Source organism: Notamacropus eugenii, chromosome 4 (genome assembly GCF_028372415.1).
Source record: "Notamacropus eugenii isolate mMacEug1 chromosome 4, mMacEug1.pri_v2, whole genome shotgun sequence".
Lineage (NCBI taxonomy): Eukaryota > Metazoa > Chordata > Mammalia > Diprotodontia > Macropodidae > Notamacropus > Notamacropus eugenii.
Genome location: NC_092875.1, coordinates 182,094,701 through 182,122,329, shown reverse-complemented (window position 1 = coordinate 182,122,329; position 27,629 = coordinate 182,094,701). Strand labels below are relative to the sequence as shown.

The following is a 27,629-nucleotide window of genomic DNA, read 5'->3' as shown; positions in this document are numbered from 1 at the left end:
GGTCCTTCCTCCGCCGGCGCTCCCGGTTGACGTCACCGGCAATGCCGGGCTGCCCGCCTACACGCCTGTGTTTTAGTGAACACTATTCGTCACATAACGGCAGTTCCATGGATTTTCCTAAGGTAAAGTAAAGCAATTCAAAAAATGAAAATTGAAGGGAATGGAAGGACTTCCTGGAAAGCGTGGGAGTGGAGATAGAAGGACTCTCTTAGAGTTGGACAGGCGATGCTAGTTCAGAATTGAAACTTCCGCTACGTCATGACGAAAGGGCGGGGGCGGGACGTGACTGCGGGTGTAGGGGAGGGTTGGGGAGAAGACAGGGAAAAGATGGACGGAGAGCGAGGGGCGGGGCGAGGACCGGGACTGGAGGCGGGGACAGGGGCGGGGACAGGAGGAGCGGGGGTGGGACTGGGGCTTGTGGGGGCGGAGCAAGATCTGAGCGAGCTGAATCCCGGGTTCAAATTCACAGTTGTTGGTCAGTTTCCTTTGCGGTTTTAGGGATTTTGTTTTACTTTTAGGAGTCATTTTAATTATGAATTTGCAGGAATTTAACTTTTAAAAATATACCGTAAGTATAGATTTTATGTCCCAAATCCCCTAAAATGGGGAATTGGGGTTCCAAGGCCTGTATGACTTTGCTCTCTATCCCTAGAGCTGGTGGGGAGCTTTGAGATCACGTAGTACCAACTCGCCCTCTCATTTATTTACCTAGATCTTTTCGTTGGTACGTTTCGTTGGTACCTTTCTTTTAATTGCCAGTCATTTCCGATAGAAGAGGCTCGGTAAGAGGGTGGACACAGCGCCTGCCTCGGAGTCAGGCTCGTTTGAGATCATGGCTCCAGAGGCTCTAATGCACCATCTCCACACACGAGCATTTTATAGGAGACAAACAAGCTCCAGGAGGCAGTTACTGGGCCGAGTTCACGCAGTCTTCTGAACAGAATTTGAACCCAGGCCCTTTGACTCTTTCTACTTCAACACCTGCTTTATGACCCTGTGGAAGTCACTTAGCCGGTGTGCTGGGCAAATCTCTAAGTTTCCTTACCATAGTTCCCTATATCCGTTAAATCACATCTATTCCAAAGCAAACAAGTAAAACCCAGTACTTCTGTCCCCAGCCAATTAAATTTTCCATGGTAATAAAGAAAAATAGTTAACCAAAACATTGATTAATACAACAGAGTCAATTAACAATAATTTTACTAACGATAATTAAGGACTTACTGTGTGCCAGGCTAGTGCTAGTACTAGGCACTAGAGTTACAAAGACAAAAGTGAAATCATCCCCGTCCCAAGGAGCATTACATATTATCAGCAGTTGACAGACTTTCTGCAACCTTCTGCCTTAATGGAAACTCCATGTCTCTACTCCTTCCCCAACCAAGTGGGTAGAGTTGGATTCTGGAAGAAATGGGTTCAGTCCTGACTTAGATACTTAGTAGCTAAGTGACTGCAGCAAGTCAGTCAACAATCTTGACCTCAGTTTCCTCATCTGTTAAGTGGAATCATAACTGTACCAAACTCACATGGTTATTATGAAGGTCAAATAAGGTTAGTTTACGTAAAGCACGTTGTATACTTTGAAGTGTTATATAAATGTTAGCTGTCCTGTGGGAGCAGTACGAGCCTGCAGCGTTTAATCTGACTTCAGCTCTCATTCAAAGTTGTTTTCATTTATCCTGTTGATGTTCAGTCAATTCAGTCCTGTCATTCATACTACATCTTATTTTTATAAATAAGGACACTAAATCCCAGAGTAGTTTAACTGACTAAAGATTCCAGATCTTTCCATCAGTGATACCTTCTGCCCTTCAACAAATATTTTAAAAATACATACATACTCTATGCCCCAGCATTGGGCCCTTTGCAACTTAGGCCTGAGGCAGGTAATTTTTCAACCTACATTTTAAGATAAAATGCTTGAAGCAAGGCTCAAACTAGGGAGGAACTGGAAACCAAGCCTGAAGAATAGGGGACCTTTCTTTGGAGGGTAGGTATGCAGAAAGACCAGATTAAAAGGTTAGCTGGACTTCACTATTAAGGTATAGAGGTTGCTCTTGGTGTAGCGTTACAGCACAGTATCCAGTATAGTGTTTCTCATAGATATTTAGATGTTTGTTGATTCTGGCTTTGGGGACTTTCTAAAAGGTAGCTCCACATTTTTCTTAGCTTTCCTTCCATCCTTTATCCTCCAATCTGACGTATCCAATTCCTGTGAAATTAACGTAACTAAAGAGTCAAGAAAAAACTTGCCAAGAAATACTGTAAGGTTTTATTTTCTTCCATACCCATAACTTCTCTTTCCTGACTTTTTCTTGGTACTAAAAATTCTGTTTAAAAAAAAATAAAAGAAAAAGCATTTTGCTTCATTAGTTTGTTGTCTTTGAATCATTTTCCAGTCATGTCTAGCTCTTCATGTCTGCCTTTGGGGTTTTCTTGCTTTTTTTTTCTTATCTTTATACTAGAGTGGTTTGCCATTTCCTTTTCTAGCTCATTTTACTCATGAGAAGCTGAGGCAAATAAGATTAAGTGATTTGCAGAGTCACACAACTAATAAGTGTCTGAGGCTAGATTTGAACTCAAGATGAGTTTTCCTGACTCCAAGCCTATCATTCTATCTATACTGTGCTACCTACCTGCCCTCACTTCATTAGTTAGCAAGAGCAATTTTGGAACTACCTTAAGAGCCAGCTTTCCATCATCAGAAAGAATAAAGCACAAATGAACAAATACATATCAGTATGCCTGTTCAGTTGGATTCGTCCAAAACATATTTCTTTAAAGCTTTGTATAACTCCACTGTAGATTCTATGAACCACTTAGTTATCGTTAGTATAAAAATTGTTCTTTTGAATAAATACATCATTTTGGGGGGGAAAAACTCGTCGGTGGCTTGTGACAGTACATATTCAATTTTTTTATTTCAAGAATGTTAATTCAATGGTTTTATACATTTCCACTTACTGAAATGAGTGAGATTTTAAAGATTTAGTTAGCAAAATTAAAATTCAATTATCCTTAAGCTCTTATTATATAAGAAGCTCCTGTTCCCAAGGAGCTTACATTTTACTGGAGGTTATACCTTCTATAGGCACTAGGTGGCACAGCTGGATAGAGCTCCTGGATTTGGAGTCGAGAAGACGTCCTCCTGAGTTCAAATTTGACCTCAGACACATACTAGCTGTGTGACTCTGGGTAAGTCACTGAACCCTGTTTGCCTCAGTTTCTTTATCTGTAAAAATGAGTTGGAGAATGAAAAGACAAACCACTCCAATATCTCTGCCAAGGAAACCCCAAATGAGCTCATGAAGAGTTGGATACTACTTAACAACAAACACAAGGGGTGGAAAGTTCATGATTAGAAACTGTGGAGTTAAATAATTGACGATTTCCTTTGAATAATCAGAAAAGGTCTTATGATATTCAGGACCTGTTTGACTTCAGGTTTCACTTGTTGAAAACTTGATGGGGGAGGGGAAGGTGGACTAGTCACATGCCTTCTCAAGGTTCTTCCAAGGCACTTTTGAAATTCTGTGAAACATGGCTTAAGTTGACATGAAGTGTGAAAGACTTTGAAAATTTTTTAGACTTTTGAACTAGTGTAATTTTGACCATGAAATAATAATAATTGAAATTTTTTACAGCCCTTTGAGGTTAACAATGTGTTATTTTTCTCACAACAATCCCATGAGTTATTGTGGAAATGCTGTGCCTATTTTGCATAGGAGGAAAGCAAGGTTCAGAGATACTCATGCTAACGGAGCCTGTGTTATTTAGAATTTGAACCCTGAACTTCTGAGTCTAGGTCCAGGGCTCTTTCTACTTTCACCATACTTAATGGGGCTTAGAATGTTAATGGAGAGTGACCTTGGTCTGTGTTCCATGTACTTTGTTAAAATTGAGATTACTCTTTGATAAGGTGACCTGGTTTCTGTTTTCGCATTTATATTTAGGTAAGAGTCAGTACGGCTTGTTGAGTATCATAGTAATAAAGCAGTACTCTGAAGCCTTGTCTGTTTCTGCACAGGGCCCATTCAGGCCACTATTTCATACGCAGTCACTGCTATCAATGTATGTATGTATCAGATCACAAAACTATCAGTCACAAAAATAAAAACAATTACCTCAAATTTCTGATGGAGAGTTATACAAAAGTGTTTCCTTTCATTCTTAGGAATTTGGTGTTCAACAAATCGGTAGTATTCCTCTTCAAGGTATAAAAAGGCCCTGAATTCTAATTGAATGCATTTGTTACTTTTGTAATTTACATTTAAATGTAATAAACATTTTACCATTGGATATTTGGGTTAAAATAATTCGTATTTGTCTTGGAAGACAATTAAGGAGCCCCTAAAAGCCAAATACAATTTGTAGATAGTCTTTTTTTCTATTGAAGCACTGTATGGATTTTTGTAAAAAAAAAAATTATTGGTTCCATAAATTTAATACTTTTTATGGATTATAGTATCATAGACTTATTTTTGGAAGGGATCTTATACACCAACTAGCACAGTGCCTGGCATTCAGTATGCTTGTCAGTTGATGAATAACACCTTTTGATTAAAGGATTGATGGATTAATCCGTTTTTTTATGAACCAAAAACCCTGAGGTCCAGAAAGATTAAGTGATTGATCCAAGAAAGCAGATTGCAAGGAATAGGGTCGGCATGTGAGCCCAGGACCCCAGACCCTACACAGCACATCCTTTGTCTTCTCATAAGTTTGTTCTTCCTCTTTTCTCTCTCCTCTCTCTTAAATCTGAGTTGCAGCCACTGGGGCGCCTGTTATTAATAGCACCGAAGCTGTTGATTCTTTTTATTCCTTTACCATTTTCTGCAAGACATGGCCAGAAAACAGTTTGTACTCATCAATTACATACTCCCTTCATCTGTCAAATATTACAGCAATTTGATGGCATCATGATTACAGCCAGAGGAAAAAACTAAGCAGAACCACACAGAGAAAGTGCCCTAGAGAGGTACTGTTATTTCCTGTTTAATTTCCTATCAGAAGACTTGAAAGTAGAAAAACATCAAATTGTAAAGTCAGCCTTAAATTTTTGCTTATTACTGTGATGTGACTATTTTTACCTGTTACTGTGTGAAAGTTGTATAGAGTGAGAATTTTGCAATTAATCACAGTGAAACAGCTGAGTTCATTAACTCTGAAGCAGGTGTTTATCAAGAATTGGTTGCAGTATTTATTCAGAAAGCCAGGAAGGTTTGTTCAAAGCAAATTCTATGCTTGGCTTTGTTACTGTTATTTAAAACTAGACCTTCGACAGCAATGGCTGGGAGTTCGACTTCTCTAGATTTTGACTTGACTCAACAAAACAATTATTTCTGGTACTGGCAAAGGTGAGATTTCTTTTCCTCTTTTTTTACCTTTAAAGAGAAAGGAAAGATATGAGTGATTTGGGTCTCATGTAGCTTCTGACCATTTAAATGTTTTAAAAATGTTTCTTGAAACAAATGAAACTTAAATAGTCTTGGACTGGTGATTTTTTTTTAAATTAGAAATGAAACTCAGGCGGGGGAGGGGTGCAGTTATTTGTAAATTATTCTAGGGGACTAAACTTGAAACTGAAAAGGACTTTAGAAATTTTCATCTGACTCCTCATCTTATCGAAAAAGGAATTGATTGAGTCCCAGTCAGGACAGTAACTTGCCCATGGTCACAGAGGTGGCAAAGGTGGTGTGTAAACCAAGACCTTCTCACCCCTACGCCAGCAATTTTTCCAATGTGCCACATTACCTTTTCTTGTGATTTTGTTCTCTATTAGGATGAAGGCTGAGTTGCAACTTGACGACTGTGGTACCTATTACCAACACCAAACCTGCTATTTGCAGTCTGATTTTGAACCATGTTTTGAATATAACTATAACTTTTTATTTTATGAGAATATTCAGAATGTCTGCTCTGCAAAGGAGAACCCAAAAGATCTAGCTGAAATTCCAGCTGTGTCAGAGGTAATTATTTAAGTGAATTTGCTGTATTTTATGTTCCCTTGACTTAAATATTTACTTTATTCCATAAACACAAAAGTTCACATTCCAATATACTTTTCTATTTTAAGACAAAAGAGTGGTATTAGGTACTAAAAGCATTTCATTGATAAATGAGTTGAAAATACAGTTACCTTTATGCAAAAGATAATTTTATGGTAAATTTCTTCTGAGCTTAAACAATTATGATTAAATTAGTATTTTGGATTTTGTTCACTCAGATTGTTTCATTTTCATGACTTTTGAAAAAGGCATTCCACCTTTCACAGTGCTGTATAACTTGAAACATTTTTTTAAATACAACTTATTTGTAAGGAAAGTGTATTGAAGGATATGTGGCCTTTTGTAGAAGACGTAAGAATTTTTAAACTGGGTTGGGACTTTAACAATCATATCTAGTCCCTCCTCATTGGACAGATTGGGAAAAAAAAAAACAAACTTGGTGTGTGGTCAGGGATTTTTTTTCCCCTTTCTTGGCTATAATTCACCTGTGTTGTAACTCTCTGTGGGTTCTAACCTCAGAACCCTTCATGGGTTCCCTGCTCCCTCAGATAGCACAACTTTCTACAGAATGAATGATTATTATGTAGTTAGAGTAGTAGCCTTTCTTTTAAGATCTTGATGCTTAATTTTAGGCTTGGACTACAAGTAATGATGAGGAGCAAACTGAAGGTAATGGAAATACTCATCTATTTGCTTCTTTGATTGAAACGTATATTAGTGATCCTTGTCGTGTTTGACACTAACTGGAATGTTAGGCTAAAAACTAAAGTTCTGTGTAACCCACGATGCAATTTACTAAGTATTGGCTGAATGGGATGTGGTACAGCTGTGTAGCCATTGTTATGGAGCCAGGGCTTAGTGTTTAAGATAAAGCTATAGAAACAGTACCAGATTACTAGGAGTCAGGACTGGGGTTTGAATCCTGGGTCTGCTATAAAGCTGGCTGTGTGACTTTGGTCAAGTCAGTTTGCCTGTTTATCTCATAGTTAATTCAACGAAATCATGGGGTTGAATTAGATACTTTCTAAGATCCCTCCCAACCCTACTGATATATGGTGCTAAATTGGGGGGGGGGGGGTCCTTCCCCTCCTTCATCCTACCTGCTCAGGATTTGGCAATGAGTACCATATTTCTGTTTGACTTGGCAAAGATAGGGTTTTTTTCAGTGAGTACTTACTACTGTTTCAAAGTGTGTGGGTGTGGGAGCTCAGGTGGGGACAATGATGATGAGAGGAAGGGAAAACATGTTCTTTTTGTCTTCCTAAGGACGGGAGAGCTGCAGTCAGGCAGGTTGTGAAAAAAGGGGGAAGATTTAAAGCTCTTTCTGCTGAAATGTGTAGGGGACTCTCAGTAGCCAGTGACAAATTAAAATATTCGGCCTTGTTGAGTTAAAGAAATAATCATCTTACTCACATCTCAAGAGTTCTCATTCTTTGGCTGTTATTTGAACATGAAAGTAGAATTTTAATGTCTGAAAATAATATATTTAAGAAATGTATCACTTTAAGTTTTGGACAAAAGAGGGACTATTTGTTGTAAATCTAAATGACTATTTTTATTAAAATAAATGTGAGGACTCTCCAAAAATAAAAAAAATTAATTTTAAAAGGTATTTAAACTTCAGTTTTCCTATTTTGACTACATTACACTTAAAAAAAAAAAAACAAAACCTTTTTAAAGACTACAAAATGCTCATTTAAAATTATTGTGGGACAATCATTGACAATATCAGCTGTTTAATTGTTTAGTGAAACCAGCCAGTCTTTCATGCACTATTGGCTTTTGCAGATCCACAGATTCCCTTGGATATTGAGAACCTGAACAAGGAATTTATGGTGGGAAGTGAAGAGCTCTATGACTCCCTAATGAATTGTCACTGGCAGCCTCTGGATACTGTTGTTTCTAGAATCCCAAATGACATCCAGGAGTAAATCTGCGAATAGAGGCTATGTTGATACTTTTTGGAGTAGATCAGAAGTCACACTTTGTTTTGTTACTTAGGCATTTGTTTGAATATAATTGTTGGAAGGATTCGAGCATAGTGAGGTAATGAAGAATGACCTTAATAAAAATAAAGATACTTAACCAGTAAATTCATTTTACTCATTATTTAGGATTCAGGGTAATGTATCCCAAGCAACATCTAAAAATTCCATGTATAACCTAAGGAGGGAGAAAAAACTGGAACTTAGTCTTTAAAAAATGAATGTTGAAAATTGTCTTTACATCTAATTGGGGAAAAAAAATAAAATTATTTACATTTTTCAAAAGGTAATTGTGCTCTTTTTCTCCTCTCCATGAAAACAGAACACAGCTTTACCTCTTTAAAAGACTCATTGGCCTCAGTTTAGAAATGGAGGAGTCTATCACCCATTATATGGTGATATATAGAATTCTCTATTGTGCCCCATGTTTCTGTGCAGTGGAGACTTTAAGCTTTTAATATAACTTAAGTTTGAAACTACTGCCTTATGTGCCATAGAGCATTTTTTTTGGTTAGGAATCTGAGAATTTATAAAGATAATATATATTTGGTTTATCTCCTTCTCCACTTGCATCCTAGGTTGTACAGCCAATCTGTAGAACTAGCACTCATGCAGGACATAAAATGGCTGTAGTATTACTAATTCAGTGGCATCAGTGTATTTCTATAATGTATTTATATTTTTGTAGGAGGTAGACTTAGGTTGATTAGCCATTATAAGCTACATTTTACTGACCTTTGGATTAATTGTCCTCAAGTTAAAGCATTTATTAAGCATTTAATATTTTGACTCTTATTTTGTGGAGAGAAACAGCTGGCATTAGCAGTAATTTGTACAATATTTTTTTTTAAAAAAAATATGAGCTTTATCACTAGTTTGGTTTGTTTAAACAACCCCAGCCATCCTTCTAACTTGCCAGAGGGTTGTGGAGAACTGACTCAAAGGGTCTTGAGGGTAGTACTTGAATAAAAGCAGGTGACCATGTTGTCTTCCTGCTGCAGTATATTTGCTTACATAAAGGAGAGCCATATACATGTATAACGTAGCTTGTTACTAACGTACTAATTGTCCATTTTAGTTGCTGTAAAATGTAGGGTCACTACAATAACCAAAGGACATGCACTGTATTTCAATCTATCAGTTTTCTTTTTTTAAGATTAGCTAGAAAACTTAGTTTTATTTTCCCTCAAAAGGATTGACTTGACTGGACAAGAGCTGGATGAAGAATTGGAATATGAAAGTTACCTGAAAGGTTGTTCTAACATCACCAGAAAAAGGATAAGCCAAACTCTTCAAAGGTGCATTGCACCATCTCCCTCAGATTGCAACAAGCCAGCTTGGTTTAAAATATCAACGTGAACAGCTCCCACTCGATCAAAAATATTCTTTCCCTCTCAATAGGCTGATATCGGAAGTTTGTTGTTGTTGTTTTTTTTTTAATTCTCTTAAGGGGACATGGGAGTTGGCACGTACCAGACAAATCAAACATTATCATTTTGTCATCTCCTTGTCTCTTCATGGAGGCTGTTTAAGAACCTGAACTCAACGGTCTTGAAAACGGAAGAATTCCCTTATGTCACCAAACCTACTTCCAGTCCAGCTCCTGCAGCCCTCAGTGAGGAGAGAAACTATGGTAGAGAAGGAATCCACCTTCTTCCTCAACACCAGCTCCTTACCAGCTGCCTCCAATAGGTGGTAGAGGAGCACAAGAGCCCTGGGAGTGGCAACATCCCACAGACCACCGGTCTTGAACCCAGCCCTCACAGGCATCATTTAGGGAAGCAGAACCTGCCATCCCTATGCTACTCGTAGGCTAGGCAAACTACCTTAGCTAAAGCAGATACCCTGAGAAAGACAGGAGGGAAATGAGCTAAGTAGGCTAGAAAGCAACCCATGTTTAGATGCAGGTTGGCAACTGCTGTAGCAGGTGCTACAGCCACGTCTATTAAAGACCAGAAAAGAGGCAGCTAGGAGGTGCAGTCAATAGAGCACTGGCCTTAGAGTCAGGAGGTCCTGAGTTTAAATCTGACCTCGGACGCTTGACACTTGCTAGCTGTGTGACCTTGGGCAAGTCACTTAATCCCAATTGCCTTGCCTTCCCTCCCTCCAAACAAAAAAAAAAAGACCAGAAAAGAGAATTTTTGTCCCCAAAGTCCTTGGTCACATGATTCAACATTAGAAACTGACATTTTACCAGTGGAAAGAAATTAAAGAGGTATTGCCATCTGCTTTCCACCCCAAGGGCCATGAGACTTTTCTATATGACTTGAAGCTGAAATCTTCCATGTGTGTTGTTTTCCCCATTAAAATATAAGCTTCTTGAGAGTAGAGACTAACTTGCTTTTCTGTTTGTATTCTTAGTGTTTAATGCTGTGCTTTGCTCCCAGTAAGCCCTTAATGCTTTGTTCATTCATTAATAGGGAAAAAACCCTTAGCCTTGCTTTCTACAGTTAATAGTATGACAATTCATATGCTCCTAGGAGAGGTAATGGATCAACTTTTGTTTTTCAGTGATTCTTCATGATGCCATTTGGAGTTTTCTTGGAAAAGACACTGGAATGGTTTGCTGTTTCCTTTTTTAGCTCATTTTACAGAGAAGGAAAATGAAGCAAACAGGGTTAAGTGATTTACCCAGAGTCACGCAGATCATATTTGTCGGAGTAGTAAATTTTACTGAATGTTGGAGGTCGTATTTGAACTCCTCAGGTCTTCCTAACTCCAGGTCCCATACTCTATCCAATGTGCTACCTAGACTGTCCCAAATTCCTGCAGAAAGCCAGAATCGAACCAAGTACCTTTAGATCTTCAGCTAACACTCTCCCAACTGAACTATTTTGGCTGTAGATCAACTTTAGTGAGGCTTTAAGCATAATGCTTGAGATCAGAGCCTCTCCTAAGGTGAATTTGCAGGGGTAAGGGAAGAGAAAATTAGGCACCTGAAATAAGATGTGAACAGTCTGTGATGTGGAGGGTATAGGGAGAGAAGGGGATATACAGTGAAAATTTTGCCTACTTAGGTTTTATTTTGTGATTCTCTTGTCTAGCTTGTTTGGACAAATGTTGCTGATATGCCAACTGCACTAAAGATGCAGAAGGAATTCTTCCATTTCCAGAACACTCTCTAGCTGTATGTGATTTCTGAGCAATAACACAAATATGCACTTACATAAATACAAGATATATACTGTGTAATCTCAGGTAATCTCAGAATGTAATTTCAGAAGAAAGTAATGGGGGATGAGGGAGGGATGGGTATCCTGAAAGATCACCTGCAGAAAATGTGATTTTAGCTAACTTTTGAAAAGAAGCCCAGGAATCCAGGAGTCAGGGTTGAGGTAGGAGAACATTTCAGGCACAGGGTTTAGCCAGTACAAAGGCATAGAGAGAGGAAATGAAGTGTCATTTGTGAAGAATGACAAGTTAGTGTACCTGAATTTATAATATAAGAGAGTACGTTCATCTTTCGTTGCCGAAGAAGACCATACCATCAGAGAAGTAATGACATGGCTTGCACTTGACTTTGTTTTGAGTGAGGGAGGGCTGTGCAGGTCACCAGCCTCACTTCTCCTCCAGAGAAGCCATCTGAATCCAGTGACCAAACATTCGTCAGGATGACTGGAAATGACCCAGGATGAGCCAGTTGGGGTTAAGTGACTTGCCCAAGATCACACAGCTAGTGAGTGTCAAGTGTCTGAGGTGAGATTTGAACTCAGGTCTTCCTGACTCCTGCACTGGTGGTCTATCCACTGCACTACCTAGCTGCCCCTATAAGGGAGGAAAGTGTAAACCATGAATATAATGTCAGATTTGGGGCTATGTTGGTTAATGTTGATTTTTTTTTCCCTTCAGTTATAAGGGGTGGCTCTCTAGAGGAAAGGATACATTGGGAAAATTAAGTTTGTAAAAACAAAAATTTTCAAAAAGTTTTCATGCATTTTGGTATTAGTTTGGGGGGGGCAGAGAATGTCTTAAATTAAGCCACTGTCATTGTGAATTGCAAAGTTCACTGAGAATTCTTAAGTAGAAAGAAATATATAGTGTCTCAATAAAAATCTGCAGTGAAGAGAAACTGAGGCACAAAAGTCCAAGCATAATCTATTAGCAAGGCTCCAATTGCCAGTAATAGAGATCAGTTACCCCTCAGTGACCAAAGATATACTTTATGATCAGAGCAACTTTTTATACAGTTTGCTAGTTACATGAGATCCCGTTCTGCAAATTAAACTAAGACTGTGATTTGTCCATAGTTATACTGACTAGCAAAAAGAGGGGTGAGTCGTGCAGAATCTATAGTGACAAGGAAAATTCAGAGTTGGCCCTTCTCTGGAAAGTCCCCAATTGAATACCTGCTTCACCAAAGAGATCCAATTACTAGGAAAAAATATCTCCTGACCAGGTTGAATCATTTTCCATCGGTCTTTTTCTCCCACAAGGCAGGTCCAGTCTCAGTTGCGTGCACAGTCTCCTATGAAGTCTCTTACAAAATCCTCTACCAAGGCCTATACAAAATAAATCCAAATCTAAGCCCTAGAAATTGGTTGCAGTGGTTACTAAAGCTTGTTACTGTTAATCATCAATTACCAATTTCACACTATCCAAGCAAGAATCAGCCTGTGGCAGTGGTCATTCATGAGAAAAGGTTTTTTAGAAAGAGAAGAAGGTTTTGTTGTATGCTTTAGCTTATTAGAGTGGCAGGACCTGGATTTGACTTCCATCTTTTCTACCTGCTACACATGTGACCTAGGAAAAAGTCACTTAAACTTTCAGGACCTCAGCTTCTTTATCTGTGAAATGTCATTTGTACCAACTGATTTACATGATCCTTGCAGCTCTAACATTCCCTGACAATGGGCTGCACAGAGCACCATCACAGAAGTAACTTAATTTCTAATGATGCCATGTCTAATCTAGGTAATTTCACCAATGTGTGATTTATGTCCCCCTTACACGCAATTGCATCTAGCATTTGATAATTTTGACACCAGAAGTAAAAATGAAATTTTCTACTTATTATTATCATTCTAACAAAGTCAAATTTTATTTTGAAGTTTTTAAAATTCCCTTTTCCAGTCAGTCGTAAAGAAAGACAGGTTGTTCCTTTGGGGCTGCACTTCAAAAACATTCTCCCCTTGAAGTGCTAATTTAAGCTGCATAACCATATTGTACAACCCCCAAATAAACACTTTATCTTTGATGGTCCTTTCAGTAGCTGCAAGCTAAACAAAGATAAGAACATATTCCCAGCTTTTCCCAGCAGGAACAGAAACGTTTTGGTCTGTGGAGAGTCCTTAAAAATAAAGAGCCACTACACATGAATGAATGGCAGAAACCAATTTTGCCTTTAACTTTTGAGAGGCCTCAATCTTTCTTTTAGTATTATCATTACTACAGTAGAGTGAATGATCGAAAAAAATGCATGCCTTTTATTCTGAGACTGGAGGCACTTTCATGTTGATCTTATATTATGTGTTTATTATAATATTTTTCAAAGTATATTCATATCCATTGTGTCCCCTTTAAAAACGTTTTCTCGAAGCTTACCCATATACATTATATACTATGTTTTTCTTTTAAAAAGGAGAGAAAAAATATTCAGGAACAGTTTCTGAAATGATTTGTCCTTTGAAAAAGTAAATATATTGGCAGGAAACTAAAGTAATCACTATTCTAATAATTACTGCCATGTCGGGGGGGAGGGAACTTCTTTAAATGATGTTCTTCTGAGCTGCGTAGCGTGCATCACCCTTTTGTAAGACTGATATCTAGGCATGACTAAAAATCTAGCATTTTTCTTTTTTCAAAATCCTCCCAAATTCACATTCTCTTGGAGTAGTTGTGGTTTAAACCATATCCCAGAAGAAACATACTCTAGTTCAGAAGTATCAAACACCACAAGAGACTGCAATCTTCCTGAGTGCAGCCAAACTAGATTTAAACGTAATTGGGACACATTTAGCAAAATAAAAATAAAATGAAACACAGATCATGTTAATGTGTGGTTTTCTAAGTCAATACACACCTGCATGGCTCCATATACACTGTTCAGTGGCCCCATTTCTATTTGAGTTCAACACCACTGTGTGTTGTAAATGGGACATTGGACTAGGAGAAGAGAATATCTAAGCCCAAATCCCCTGTTGGACACTTACTAGCTAAGTGACTCAGGCAAGTTGCTGGGTCTCTCCCTGACTTAGTTTTCTCATCTATAAAATGAGGGGGTTGGATAGAGGATCTCTAAAATTTCTTCCAGGTTGAAATATGATCCAGTGATCCATCCCTGGGCCGTTGGAGGGTATGCTTTTAGTATGTTCTGGTGCATTTCCTGTACAAGCTAGCCTTGAAAATATTAATCATTTTATTTTTATTCCTTGCTTACGTATGGTTATGTGGCTTTTATATACTACTGTACACTTATTGCTTCTGTGCTTTCTTTGAAAGATTTAGGAACCCTGATCACAATAACCAATCATAACTCCAGAGGAGTCATGATGAATAATTTTACCAATCCCCTGATAGAGAACTGATGGATTCAGAAGGCAGAGTGAGACACTTTTTGGATATGGCCAATGCAGAAATGTGTTTTGCTGTACCATATGTGTTTATAACAGGGGATTTGTTTTGTTTTGTTTTCTTAAGGGAGGGAGGCAGTGATCTTGGAGAAAGAGAAAACAGATCTTCATTTGCAAAAAAATTACCTTAAAAAAAATTTTACTCTTTGGGACATCTATCAATTATTTCTTGTTTTGCGCTTTGGAATGACACAGAACAATTCTGATCCCTTCTCCACAAAGCTATTGGTTACAAGAATTTTCAGGGTCCTTACTAGCTGTTGCCCAAATATACCAAGACATGATACAGGCAGATCGGTAAAATGCAGTTTATTCACAGTTTGACACACACTTTCAGTAGGTGATGGATGTATGTGTTAGCTTGGGAGATGATATATACATATATACACACAAGTGTCTACACACATGCATGTGTATGGATTTATATGTGTGCATATATGCTACCAATTCCTGATGGCTGATGGATTGAATGCATATTGAGACATTGTTTTGGGACATACCCAATGTGGAAATATGTTTTTCTGCACTACACATGTTTGTAACAGTGTGTAGGTGGCTGTGTGTTCTCAATGCAGGGTATGTAAGTTAGAGGAAGAGAAGGCACATCTTCATTTGAAAAAAGAAATTAACTTAAAAAAAAGTCTCTGAGCTGTCTGTCCAATATTACTAGTTCTGTCCTACATGTAGAGGTAGATGTGTATATATGAGATTTTGAAGTTTAGTCTTTTCAGAATTGTTTTCATATTTTGTCTTCTTCTGTAACTTCTGTCTTTCAGTTCACCTTGGTCTATCTTTGATCAAGTAACTCCATCACTCCTGTGTCTAAAGAGACCAGATCTTTTGCAGTTATTGTATCTTTCATTTCCTGATAGATCTAAATACTTATACAAGTGTACATATATATAATACGTGTATGTACATGTGTGTATATGTGTGTATATATGCATACACATAGCCTGCATATATGTGTATACATTCATACACACATGCATGTATATATATACATATATATATATTCTCCTCTCCAAATATATGTGAGTCAGAGAGAGTAACAAAAAATAAGATATGCTTCTTACAAAGTCATTTGGCAGAACAGGTACAGCACTTAAACAGGAAAAGATACAACAGAAAGGGGATGCTTAAATTGTTAGAAAGGAAAGAACATATCCATGTTAGCATAGCCATTGACACTAGACCAAAGAAAACAGTACCTTCTTACTCAATAAACTTTCATAAAGGGTGGACTACATACTTTATCAGACAAAATAAAGAGAAGGGGACAACTCTCTTGAGCTACTGAAATCATCTTTTATAAAATAAGTAAGAGGAGATATTGAAGGAGAGTAACATTTTGCTTTATGCTTTCCCTGAACTATGTGCTGAGCAAAAAAAAAAGAGGGAGGCAAATACAGAACAAAATGGAGTTGTTTATGTCAGCTCTTAACAGACCATTTTTTGTTCTTAATCTTTTTTCAACAACTTAAAATGTTTAAAAGTAGATATTATGTCCTTCCTTCCCAAAACTTTTCTTCTCTAGATTAAGCACTCCCAGTTCCTTCCAGCTGATGTTCATGAAACACAAACTCAAAGTCCTTCTCCTTCCTGGATGCCCTTCTTTGGATGCTCTTGAACTTATCAACATCTTTCTTAAACTGTGATGTCTAAAATAATGCTTTTGGTGTGGTCTGACTAGGGCAGGGTATCTCCTTTTCCTTAAGTTATACCTCTCTCAAAGCAGCCTAAGATCATATTTGCTCTTTAGGTGGCCAAATCACACCACTTACTTTTTGATTTTGCAGTCCTCCAAACCCCCCATATCTTTTTCAGAGCTGCTAAGTGTGCCTCATCTATATGGTACTTGTGAAGCTGATTTTTTTGTATTGAACTATAGGACTTTACATTTTATCCCTAATGATTTTCATCATATTTTACCCAGTGTTCTAGCCACAAAATCATTTTGAATTCTGACTCTGCCATCCTATATGTTAGTCATGCAAATTTAATGAACCTGCCATCTATGCTTTATTCAAGTCATTGATAAAAATGTTACATAACAGGAGGCCAAGTATGGATTCCTCGAGAATTCCTTCCAGTTCTATGTCAATCGATTGATAACTACAATGGCAGGTAGGTGGCACAGTGGATATAACACTGGGCTTGGAATTAGGAAGTTCAAATCTGGCCTCAGACACTTACTAGCTGTGTAACCTTGGGCATATCACTTAACCAGACTTGCCTCAGTTCTCATCTGTAAAATGAGCTGGAGAAAGAAATGTCAAACCACTCCGGTGACTGCCAAGAAAACCCCAGATGGGGTCATTAAGAGTTGAACATGGCTACGAAGTTGACTTAGCAACAAAATTGATGACGACTCTTCAAGTTCATCTATTTTTACTACTTCTAAATCTAACTCTATTACTTAGTCCAACTCTCTAGCTTATCTATGAGAAAAATATAAGAAACTTTATTTTAAAAAACTTCTCCAAAATTCAACTAAATTAAATCTGTAGGGATGTAACCCTGTCAAAAAAAATGGAAATAAAGTTAGCATGAACTGTTCGTGATGAATCCATGCTGGGTCTTTGTAATCATCCCCTTTTCTAGATGTTTACTAGCCATTTCTCTTATGATTCACTCTAGAACAGGGATGAGGAACCTGCTCACTCTAGGTCCTCAAATGTGGCCCTTTGAATCCAAACTTCACAGAACAAATTCCCTTAATAAAAAAATTTGTTCTGTAAAACTTGGACTCAGTCAAAAGGCCACATCCAAGGACCTAAAGGGCCACATGTGGCCTTGAGGCCTCAGGTTCCCCACCCCTGCTCCGGAATTTCCCCAGGAATTGCAGCCACCTACTAATCTTTTTCTTCTTTTTTCAAACTTGGGACATTTGCCCTTTTCCAATCTTGTGGTACCTCTCATTTTCCATAATCTTTCAAATACCACTGACAGAGATTTGGCAGCAATAGCTGCCAGTTTTTCCAGTACCCAAATGTGTAATTGATCTGGACCAGATGATTTGAATTCACTCAGGGCAGCTAGGTATTCTCTTACCATCATCTTACTTGGTATCAACTTCCCTAGCCATTTGTGTTCTGTCATTTCCAGCTCAGAGGTCATTCTCATCGGCAGAGAAAAGAGAAGTAAAATAAGAATTGGACATCACTACCTTCCTTCTGTTGTGAATTACCATTGTCCCCTCTACCCAGAGGTGTACTTGAGACAGATCACTGCCAACATAATTGTCAGTCTTTCAGTGTATGCATTTACACATTGGAAAGCAGCAAATGCTATAAAGCAGGTGTTGTTTCATTGTTTTACTGATTATCTAGACTTAGGAAAGTGGTGGAGAGAATGTTAATGATGCAACTTAAAAGTTTATCATTCTTACATTCCCCCCTCCCCCCACCCAAGGGCTTGTTAAATATTGACCAGCACACCTTTCTATCCCCTCCAAGTGATGGTCTTGGACCTTCTTTGATTGACTGGCTCTCTCGCACGCGCTCTCTCTCTCTCTCTCTCTCTCTCTCTCTCTGTCTCTCTCTCTCTCTGTCTCTCTCTTTCTCTCTCTCTTTTTTCTCTCTCTTTTTCTCTCTCTCTCTTCTCCCTCCCCCCTCTCTCCACCCCCTTCTTCTTTCCCTCCTCCTCCCCCCTACCATTTTTACAGGATTTATGTCATACTCATCATATTCCTTCTTAGTTATTTGCCCTTATTTCCATATTTTGCAATTTAAAGAAATCTGAATTGCTTTGGGATTTCCCTATGCATCCATGTTGATCTCCTTAGGGAAATCCATTTTACTTCCTCACTACAATTGCTTCCCTTTGTGTGTTCAGAATTTCATTCTTGAGGAACTTAAGACTAAATAGACCTTCCCTGAAGAATTTTAGTACTTAAGATCCTCCCTATATTTCTTTTGAACCTTTTGAAATCTGCTTTCTCAAACATGTCTGACTAAACCAGGATTTCCTCTCTTTCACTGATATTAAGCAGAAACATTCACTTCCTCCCAGTCTTTGGGTCATTTCCACTTCAGCAACAAATTTCTACTTACTGGTAACAATTGGATCCAGAATAGAATTTCCTTTTGTTGGTTCCTCCACATTTTGGTGGAGGAAATTACCATCAAAACAAGTAAAAACATTATTAGCAGCTCTGCTTTTGGCGGGGAAAGTTCCAACAGATGTTTGGATAAATGAAGTTCCCCTTCACATCATGCCTCTGTGATAGGCTTGTTGATCTGTTTCTCAGACTTATTTATTTACTTTCTGTCCATGTGGTCTATAGTATATTCCAGTGACAAACTCATATCTATTTCTCCCTTTGTAGGTTTTCTCCATCATGTTTCCTTCCTTGGATTCCTGAATTTTTCACATGAATATACTTTCTTAATAGAAATTGCTACCCTGCCTTTTTATATATTTCACTTTTTTTTAATTAAGATATAACCATCCAAAGCCATATTCTAGCTATAGGTTTCATCCCACCAAGTCTCAGAAACTCTATGGTCAATATTTCCTTCTTTTAAGACCTCTAGTTGCTTTTCTTGACACCTAAATTTTGGCCATTTTTATACAGAGGTTTGAAATTAGGGGTTTTACAACTGTCTGCTTTCTTATTTCCTATGAGCTACTAGGTATCTCAATTGCTATCCTTGCTTCATTATTACTATTCATATATATGTGTGTGTGTGTGTGTATGTGTATGTGTGTGTATTTAGACATACATATATACGTATATAGGTGCAGTCTTCTCCATCCCCCATCCTCTTTAGTTCAAAGCTCTTTTCATTATATTATTAAGGTTTCAGACAATTACATTTTTACTAGCCTTTGTTAGATGTACTCTATTTTTCGCCGAGAGTCTGCCATGCCTATATTTTAAACTGTGGTCCGAAAGTCCAAATCCCATTCTCAGATACTGTATTTCTCACCAGTTTTTCATGTTCAAAATCAAATTTTATCCTGTGTATCATCCCTTGTCTTGAATGTGTGAGTGAGTGCCTTTAGGATCTTCCATTTCTTGCTCAAGGCTTCATCATTTCTGGCAATACTAAGTTCCTTTTGGCTGTTCCATTTGTTACCTTATGAATCACTGGAAGTGGGTAGTTGTTATCCATTTTGATCAGTCAGAGCAAGATATCTGTGATATCTTGGATACTTGCCCCAGGAAGACAACAGATCTCTGTTGTGTTTCTCACGTCATCAAATAGCTGCCTCAGGACCTCTGACCAGAAAATGATCAGTGACTATTACTAGTCTCAGCTGGATTACTAGACCCCCACTGAATGATCTCTCAACAGACAGCTTCTGCGATATCCTTCTTTGGCTGACAAGCACCTGCTTCCTTAACCAATTACCCAGTTTTCTCCTCTTCTTTAGAAAAGCCTCAGATCTGTTTTTAAACTCTGTGTTCAGCTCTGTGTTTGCTTCTCTTTTTTCTATGTGGAACGTTCTTCAACTTTCCAACCTCCTAAGAAGGTTTCTGTCCTCACCTCAGCTCATTTTTAATCTTATTGATAGCTCCCTCCTGTTTCCTTTAGGAACAATCCATCACCCTACCATTTTGGAGTGAGGAGGTGCATTCCTTAAAGTCACTTCACTTTTTCTTTCAAGATGAAGATAACAGCTATATTGCATTGTTGATGTAAGTGACTGCACAATTCCCCCTACTCTCTGTGCTGCTTGACATGATCACTCTGGGTATCTTGTTTCTCCTTTTTTCTTTTAACTGTTAAAAAAATAATAATCAAGGCATTTTGCTCAGAGTTGTGGTGAGGGGCCCTGCAGGCAGCAAAACTGTAATGGGTTCCTGATATTAGGCCCTCTTACTCCTGCCCTCTGCCTCCAACTCCACCACCTGCCCACTCTGCAACCATGATGGAATAGGCCATCTCCTTCACCAAGGACTTTCTGGCATTTCTGCTGCTGTCTTTGATACAGTAGTGCTGCCCCCAATCCCACTAAGAGATTGAGTCAAACTACTTCTGCAGGTGTCTGCATTTAGGTAAATTACTGCTAATAAGTACAAACACATAATGGATTGTAGAATCCAGATTCCAAGGTGCTTTCCTTCTGGCAAGGTAATTTGGAAATGTCATCAGATATTTCCCTAGCCAGGCCCCTAAACTCTTCTTTTAAAGGTAAGTATAAGCAGGTATTTTGGAAATGAGTAGCCAAGCACTCACAGGTTGGGAGGTATTTTGCTAGAAATCTTGCCTCTGGTGATGCAGCTGAAACAGCTTCTCTCAGCTTTATCTACCCCTTGGATTTTGCAAGAACTTGCTTGGCATCTGGCATTGGGAAGTCCGGCACAGAAGGAGAGTGCAAAGGTCTGGGAGACTACCCAATAAAATCATCTAGTCTGATGGAATTTATGGCTTTTATTGATGTTTCAATGTTTTAGTATAGGATATTATTTTTTGACAACTTTGGAATCTATGATACTGTGAAAGGTATGCTCCCAGATCCTAAGGACACATATTGTGATAAGTTGGATAATTACATAATTGGTGGCTGTATAGCAAGCATGAACTATTTTTTTATAGCACTATTAGTATTACTGTTAGTAATGCTAATTCTACTATCCTTTTATACTACTAGATATAGTAGGGTGCTAAATGATAATGCAGTCTGGGTGCAAAGGAGCTGATTTCATGTCCACTGGGACTACTGGAAGAAGATTGCTAAAGAGAATGGTGACGTAAATTTCTTCAAAGGGTTGGTTCTTAGTGTCCTGGATAAAGCTTTTGTGCTTGTCCAGTGTGATGAACTGGAAAAAGTCATCTAAGTACAAGTATATCCTAAAAAAAAATGGAAACTGTATATAGATCATGTGACATATTTAGCATTTTGGACCATTGACCATAAAAAATTTCCATTTCTAATTTTAAAGTAGATAACACTTTTTTGTTTCTAACTTAAAAATAGTACCTTTGCTTCTCCTCTTCATCCTCTTCCATGTCTTTTACCATTTTGAGGTAAGGTCATAGTGGAATCCATACATAGTGGAGTCAATGGATATGAATATTTTAGTACCTTTTTTAAAAAATCCAAATTGCTTTCCAGAATGGTTGGAACTAATCTCAGCTCTAGCAACTCTGTATTGGCCTGTATATGTTTCTATAGCCCCATAAAGAATCATACGAAACATCATTCATTAAAAAAAAAAAGACATTTAATAGTTTGAACACTTGTACTATAGCCCTTTATTAGGGTATGCAAGACTCTAGGAAGGAAAGGATGACGCTGAGAAGAAAACATCTTCCATTCCTGAAATATTTTTCTTAAAACCATCTTAAGTGCAGTGGAAAATATTCCTTTCAAAGCTTAGTCATTCAAAAGATTTCTAGATGTTCTGCTGTATACCACTGTTAAGGTTCGATTTAAATCCTCCCAGCCTCATTTCTTTTTTCTTTCTCTTCAGTGACAATTAAATTCATGCTTTTTCTTTTGGCAAAGTTTCTCTCATAAAATAATGTGTGTAACATTTATCAAATAAGATTATGAAAGAAAAGTGGGCTTGTTTACTTACATCCAACATTGCTACAAAAGTAAGTTTTTTTCTCAGAAAAAAAAAGGAAATATTTAGAAACTTAGTGAGTTTATGGGTTACCATTTTGGATTTTAAATTTTGATTGAGGTGGTTGGTCTTTAGCTTAGAACAACCATCTTCTGACTCCTCCGTCTAATTGCAACATAGTAGAAACAGATATGGCACTAGAGGGCTCTCTCATGCTCTGTTACAGTTACTTATGAATTCCACTCACCTGGGAAGGTCCCAACTCAGGCTACACATTTGTAACTCAATGTGTCATATGGGGTACATAGATTGTCACTGAATGTTTATTTACTTGAATTGCCAGGTACAATCCTTAGAACCCTCTCTGGACCTGGTCATTTGTTTTTATTTTGAAGGAACTGCCATGACTGCTTTTCTTATCTGACAAATAAGACCTGCTATCCTAGGATCAAAATTCTCTTCAGGTACAAATTACTGAAAATATTGCTTCCCCTGTGATCTTTAAAATAAAAATATTTACTTTAACCAAGTGCCATAAATCTTAGCTAACTTGTTTCTGAAATGCAAAAAGAAAAAAAAATGTGATTTGGCACAAGAATTAAATAAAAGAATGTACCTAGGATCCAAATGTCTAAACACTCTATCCAATCCATTCCAATGCAACAAGCATGAATTAAATGTTTATTCTGTGGAAGGCTCAGGAATGCAAAGCCAAAAGAAAAAACAGTCCCTGTTATCAAAGAACGTATGTTCTCTTGGAGAACTTGAACTCTAATTGGACAAATTATTTTCCCCAATGGCATTTTAAAGCAGAATTTATATGGGGATCTTTATCTGACCCCAAAACTTTGAAAGATCTGTTTTTAGTCACTTTGGGGGGACCCAATAAATATTCATTCTCAGGAACCCACCCACGCTAAGAACCACTGACTTGCTTTCATTTTACTGGGGACTTTCTATTATCTAAGGGATCACTTCTTGCTATAGTGTCAGGTGTCAAACCTATTCTATACTTTCTCTCATGAAACTGAAAGGAAAGAACTTGATAATGTCTTCCCCTTGCAAGGCCCCACAATTATTTGTTACTCAATCAAAGAAGCTCAACACAAGATGAAAGTATAAGGTTCTTCAGATCTTCCTTTTTTTAACCCCTTTCCATTTCCCCAACTTTTTGCAAAACTCAATACTGTCTCAAGGGTTCTTCTATCATACATTAGACTGGCTATATACTGCCGGAAATGTTTCCAAAACTGTTTCATACATAACACGTTAAAGTATGCTAGAATTAACAAATATTTTTTGAACAATTTAACATTCTAATTTATTGCATACTCGTATTCAGATTAGCTCTCCTAGTTTCTTTCAAGATCAATGACTATTTTTCTCATGGTCCGCACAATCCTTGGTTTCAAGCTGGTTACCAAACTTGAGTCTTCATGCGGTATATCAGAATTTAATAATCCGAAACGCCTGTCTTAAAACATTGATGCTTGGGAGGATACAATTTTTGGTACTGTAATCATGGTTTAGATTTCCCGGAATTTGAATTTTCTTGCTGTGCTGTGCTGTGCTGTTTCAAGTTTCACTTTTGATGCAGCACTGTGAAAGCAAGAAATACAAGGAAGGACACCATGCAGCTCTATTCTTGTGACTGAATATTTAGCACGACTCCGTCCCTGCTGAAGCTTTTCTGACCCATGTTAAAACTCTATTAGCCACAGTACAAGCTGATGTCTACGTTGTTACTAAGCTTCCCATTCAGGGTCCCCCTACCTCTAAATGAATCCATGTTTGCCTAATTATATTGACTATAAACATTAAATTGAAAAGTTTTTCCACAAAGTCAATGCAACCAAGATTAGGAGGGAAGCAGAAAACTGGGAAAGAATTTTTACTACTAGTGTCTCTGATAAAGGTCTCATTTCTAGAATATATAGAGAACTGAGTCAAATGTACAACAATACAAGTCATTCCCCAATTGATAAATGGTCAAAGGATATGAACAGGCAATTTTCAGAGGAAGAAATTAAAGATATCTATAATCATATGAAAAAATGCTCTAAATCACTTTTGATTAGAGAGATGCAACTCAAAACAACTCTGAGGTACCACATCACACCTATCAGAGTGGCAAACATGACAGAACAGGAAAATGATAAATGTTGGAGAGGATGTGGGAGAGTTGGAATACTAATTCATTGTTGGTGGAGGTGTGAGCTCATCCAACCATTCTGGAAAGTGATTTGGAACTATGTCCAAAGGGCTACAAAAATGTGCATACCCTTTGACCCAGCAATATCGCTTCTAGGACTGTATCCCCAAGAGATCATAAAAATGGGAAAGGGTCCCACAGGTACAAAAATATTTATAGCAGCACTCTTTGTAGTGGCCAAGAACTGGAAATCAAGGGGATGCCCATCAATTGGGGAATGGCTGAATAAATTATGGTGTATAAATGTAATGGAATAGTATTGTGCTATAAGAAATGATGAACAAGAAGATTTCAGAGAGGCCTGCAAAGACTTATATGATCTGATGCTGAGTGAAAGGAGCAGAACCAGAAGAACTTTGTGCATAGCAATGACCACAGCGTGCGAGAGTTTTTTCTGGTAGACTTGGATCTTCATAGCAATGCAAGGACTTAAAAAAAAAAATTCCAATGATCTTCTAAGGCAAAATGCCTTCCACATCCAGAGAAAGAACTAAGGAATTCAATGGCAGAATGTAGCAGATCATTTGTGTGTGTGTGTGTGTGTGTGTGTGTGTTTAATGTTTTGGTTTGTTATATGATTTCTCCCATCTATTTTAATTCTTCTACACAACATGACTATAGTGAAAATGTATTCAATAGGAATGTATGTGTAGATCCTATATAGAATTGTATGCCATCTTGGGGAGGGAGGGGGGTGGTAGGGGGTAGATGGGGGGGAAAAAATCTAAGTTTTATGGTAGTGATTACAGAACACTAAAAATAAATAAAATTAATATATATATAAAAAGACTTCAGTAGGGTAAAATCCCTGGGTATGGTGCTCAAGACCATAGATTTAAGGGGAAAATATTCCAGTGTTGGCCCTGAGGGAAACCCAGATGGATGAAGTCCTCTACTCTTAAAAGTTAAAAAAGCTAAAGGCAGGGATCCAGACCTGGCCAGCTCTCAGATACCCCAATGTAAGAAGCCTGAGGCTACTAAGCACCCCAGAGTCTGTGCAGCATTGGAAAGAGGAGCCGGAGGGTGAGAAGGATTCCAAAGGGAAAACAAGAAAAAGTTGAAAAATCAAAAAATTAAGAGGAAAAAGCCGAAATTAAAATGTAGTTCACAAGTAGATACGCCAGAAGAGACAACAATTAAAACTGTTGAAGAATGCATAAAACCTCAAAAGGAACCAAAAACATTTTAAGTATTATGTGATGGAAAATTAACCAGTATCTTGTGAAAAAGAAACTCCCATGGAATCCCCAGAATCACAGAACCGTAGCAAAGATGTCTAGAATGCTTCAAGAGAGAAATGAAACTCTCAAAAGAAAGAATTAAAATTAAATCTTTATCAGAAATCAGAGCTCTCCAAGCAGAATTTTAAAACTACAAACACCAGAGTAGGAAATAAAAATAACAATAACTATCACCTAAATAGTGCTTACTATGTGCCAAGAACTGTCATTGCTGACAAAGGTTAATACAGTCAAGCTATGGTTTTTCTAGAGCAATGTATGGACTATAAGGAAAGCTGGGTTAGCGCACATCCCATTTGCCCTTATGTAAGGTTGCTTACTCCTGTCTGTAGAAAGCAGCACACAGCCCAAAACACCCAGCCCACCCTACTTACTGGCTCGGTAAACTGAATAAAATCCATATAACTTTCTTGTCCTGAGTTTGTCTTATTAATCAGGGCAAAGCTGAACAAGATTTCTTCTTTCCTTTATGACCATCCAGTTAATGTAATAGTGATGTGTAACCTACACACCGCAATAAGATCAAGCTGGAAATAAGCATCATGGGAAGGTGAAATAGCATTATTCTGGATTCACTGTGGTCATCGGAAAAAAAACAAAAAGGAAAGTGAGCAAATTCTCTCACCAATTTTCATCTCTTTAGCAGCAAATATTCTCCCAATGAGGGAAGTGCTAGGCTAACAGAAATACTACAGAGGAAGAGGTAGCCTATATACACTCCCATCTCCCATAGAAGGTTCAGAGAAAAATGTTCTCTGTAAAGCTAAGTAGAAACCTCCATAGAACTGGAGATGGAGTGATATGATTTTTCCAGTCTGTCTTCAGTTGTGTCTCTACCAGCTACTCAGGCACTGAAGGACCTGCATTTTCAGATCAACTCATAGGAGTTATAGGACCTTAAATGTAATGTGATGATGGCAACACCAAAACTGGTTCCCAATCTTTAGGTCAGTGATGTGTCATCAGTTTTCTTGCCTTTACAGAGTTTCTAGAGCAATGATTACTGCAATTTTGAGCACTGTCATTTCTTAGAAGGAAGAGCAAGGAGAAGAGAAATGGGGAGAGAGAGTCTAATACCCCATGGCTAAGTTGGTAGATTTATTGGACCTGCTCACATAGCTTTGATTGAACTATGGGGGAGAAACAAATTTATCTGTATATTTCCCAGAGCTCAGGAGATCATTCCATCACGTCACATGAATTTCCAATACTCAACTTTCCTAAGCCAATCAGCTTTTGTTGTGTACTTCATTTATTGGGGGTATATTGTATCTGTGATATGGGTAAGGGAATAAGCATTTACATAGCACCTACTATGGTCCAGGCACTGTGCAAAGTACTTTCTACAAATATTATTTAACTTAATCCGCACAACAACCCTGGGAGGTGGGTGATATCATTATCCCCGTTTTACATATGAAGAAACAGAGGCAGAGAGTGGTTAAATGATTGCCCAGGGTCACAGCTAGTAAACGTCTCAGGCTTGAACTTAGGTCTTCTTGACTCCAGGCCCAGCACTACACTGTGCCACTAGCTGCTTCTGTGGATCAATAGAAACTACCAAGGGCTAGAATAGGCCCTATTGCCCAGGGAAGGGAGAGGGCAAAACATTTATCAGTATCAGACCATCCACTTGACTTACGTTCTCATATTAGCTTCACTTTTGGCACATGTTTTGTACTATAATGTGGGTACTTTCAGTACAGGATGAGTGATCAGGCAATGAAAGTTATGGCCTATAAAAAACAAATATTACAAGGAAGTACCATTGTTTATTCTTAATTTCTCTTTCTTTTATTATTTCTTTTGAATTTGGAGTTACTGAAGATCAAAGATACCAGCTCAACTGGACTGGAATTTTCCTTTGGTTCAGGGCTCTTCTCTAGAAGCCACAGTTCCAGGCATTCCAAAAGAAGTGGGTATGTTTCAAGCTCAAATTTGTTGGCAAACATACTTGGGGGCTCAACTAGCTGTTTTAAGACACCTGCTCCATAGACACAAATGCCTCAGCCTGTAAGAGAAAGACGGTAAGAAGGTCGACAAAGACTTCGTTCTATAAATGAGGAGAGATGTATCCCTCCAAAGAGCAAAA

General features: G+C 38.0%; 1 protein-coding gene across 4 annotated transcripts; it reads left to right on the top strand.

Annotated features, from left to right (window-relative positions):
- Nucleotides 1-37: 37 nt before the first annotated feature.
- C4H6orf52 (chromosome 4 C6orf52 homolog) lies at nucleotides 38-8,278 on the top strand. 4 transcript variants are annotated; one of them, XM_072603811.1, is made up of 4 exons: nucleotides 38-122; nucleotides 5,910-5,969; nucleotides 6,641-6,677; nucleotides 7,797-8,278. In XM_072603811.1, exons 1-4 carry the CDS (start codon nucleotides 42-44, stop codon nucleotides 7,937-7,939), a joined length of 321 nt encoding a protein of 106 aa, XP_072459912.1. In that variant the 5' UTR covers nucleotides 38-41; the 3' UTR covers nucleotides 7,940-8,278. The 4 variants fall into 4 exon arrangements, with proteins under 4 accessions (XP_072459912.1, XP_072459909.1, XP_072459911.1 ...); XM_072603808.1 differs by having other exon boundaries at nucleotides 40-122; nucleotides 5,783-5,969; XM_072603810.1 differs by lacking the exon at nucleotides 38-122 and adding an exon at nucleotides 4,743-4,978 and having other exon boundaries at nucleotides 5,783-5,969.
- The last annotated feature ends 19,351 nt before the right edge of the window (nucleotides 8,279-27,629 follow it).

Bases quoted from the DNA above. Each gene is read 5' to 3' on its own strand.
- C4H6orf52 (XM_072603807.1), top strand. From the start codon at position 5,287: ATGGCTGGGAGTTCGACTTCTCTAGATTTTGACTTGACTCAACAAAAC. The intron at 5,358-5,782 runs GTGAGATTTCTT...GTTCTCTATTAG, and splicing joins TATTTCTGGTACTGGCAAAG to GATGAAGGCTGAGTTGCAAC. The intron at 6,678-7,796 runs GTAATGGAAATA...TGGCTTTTGCAG, and splicing joins TGATGAGGAGCAAACTGAAG to ATCCACAGATTCCCTTGGAT.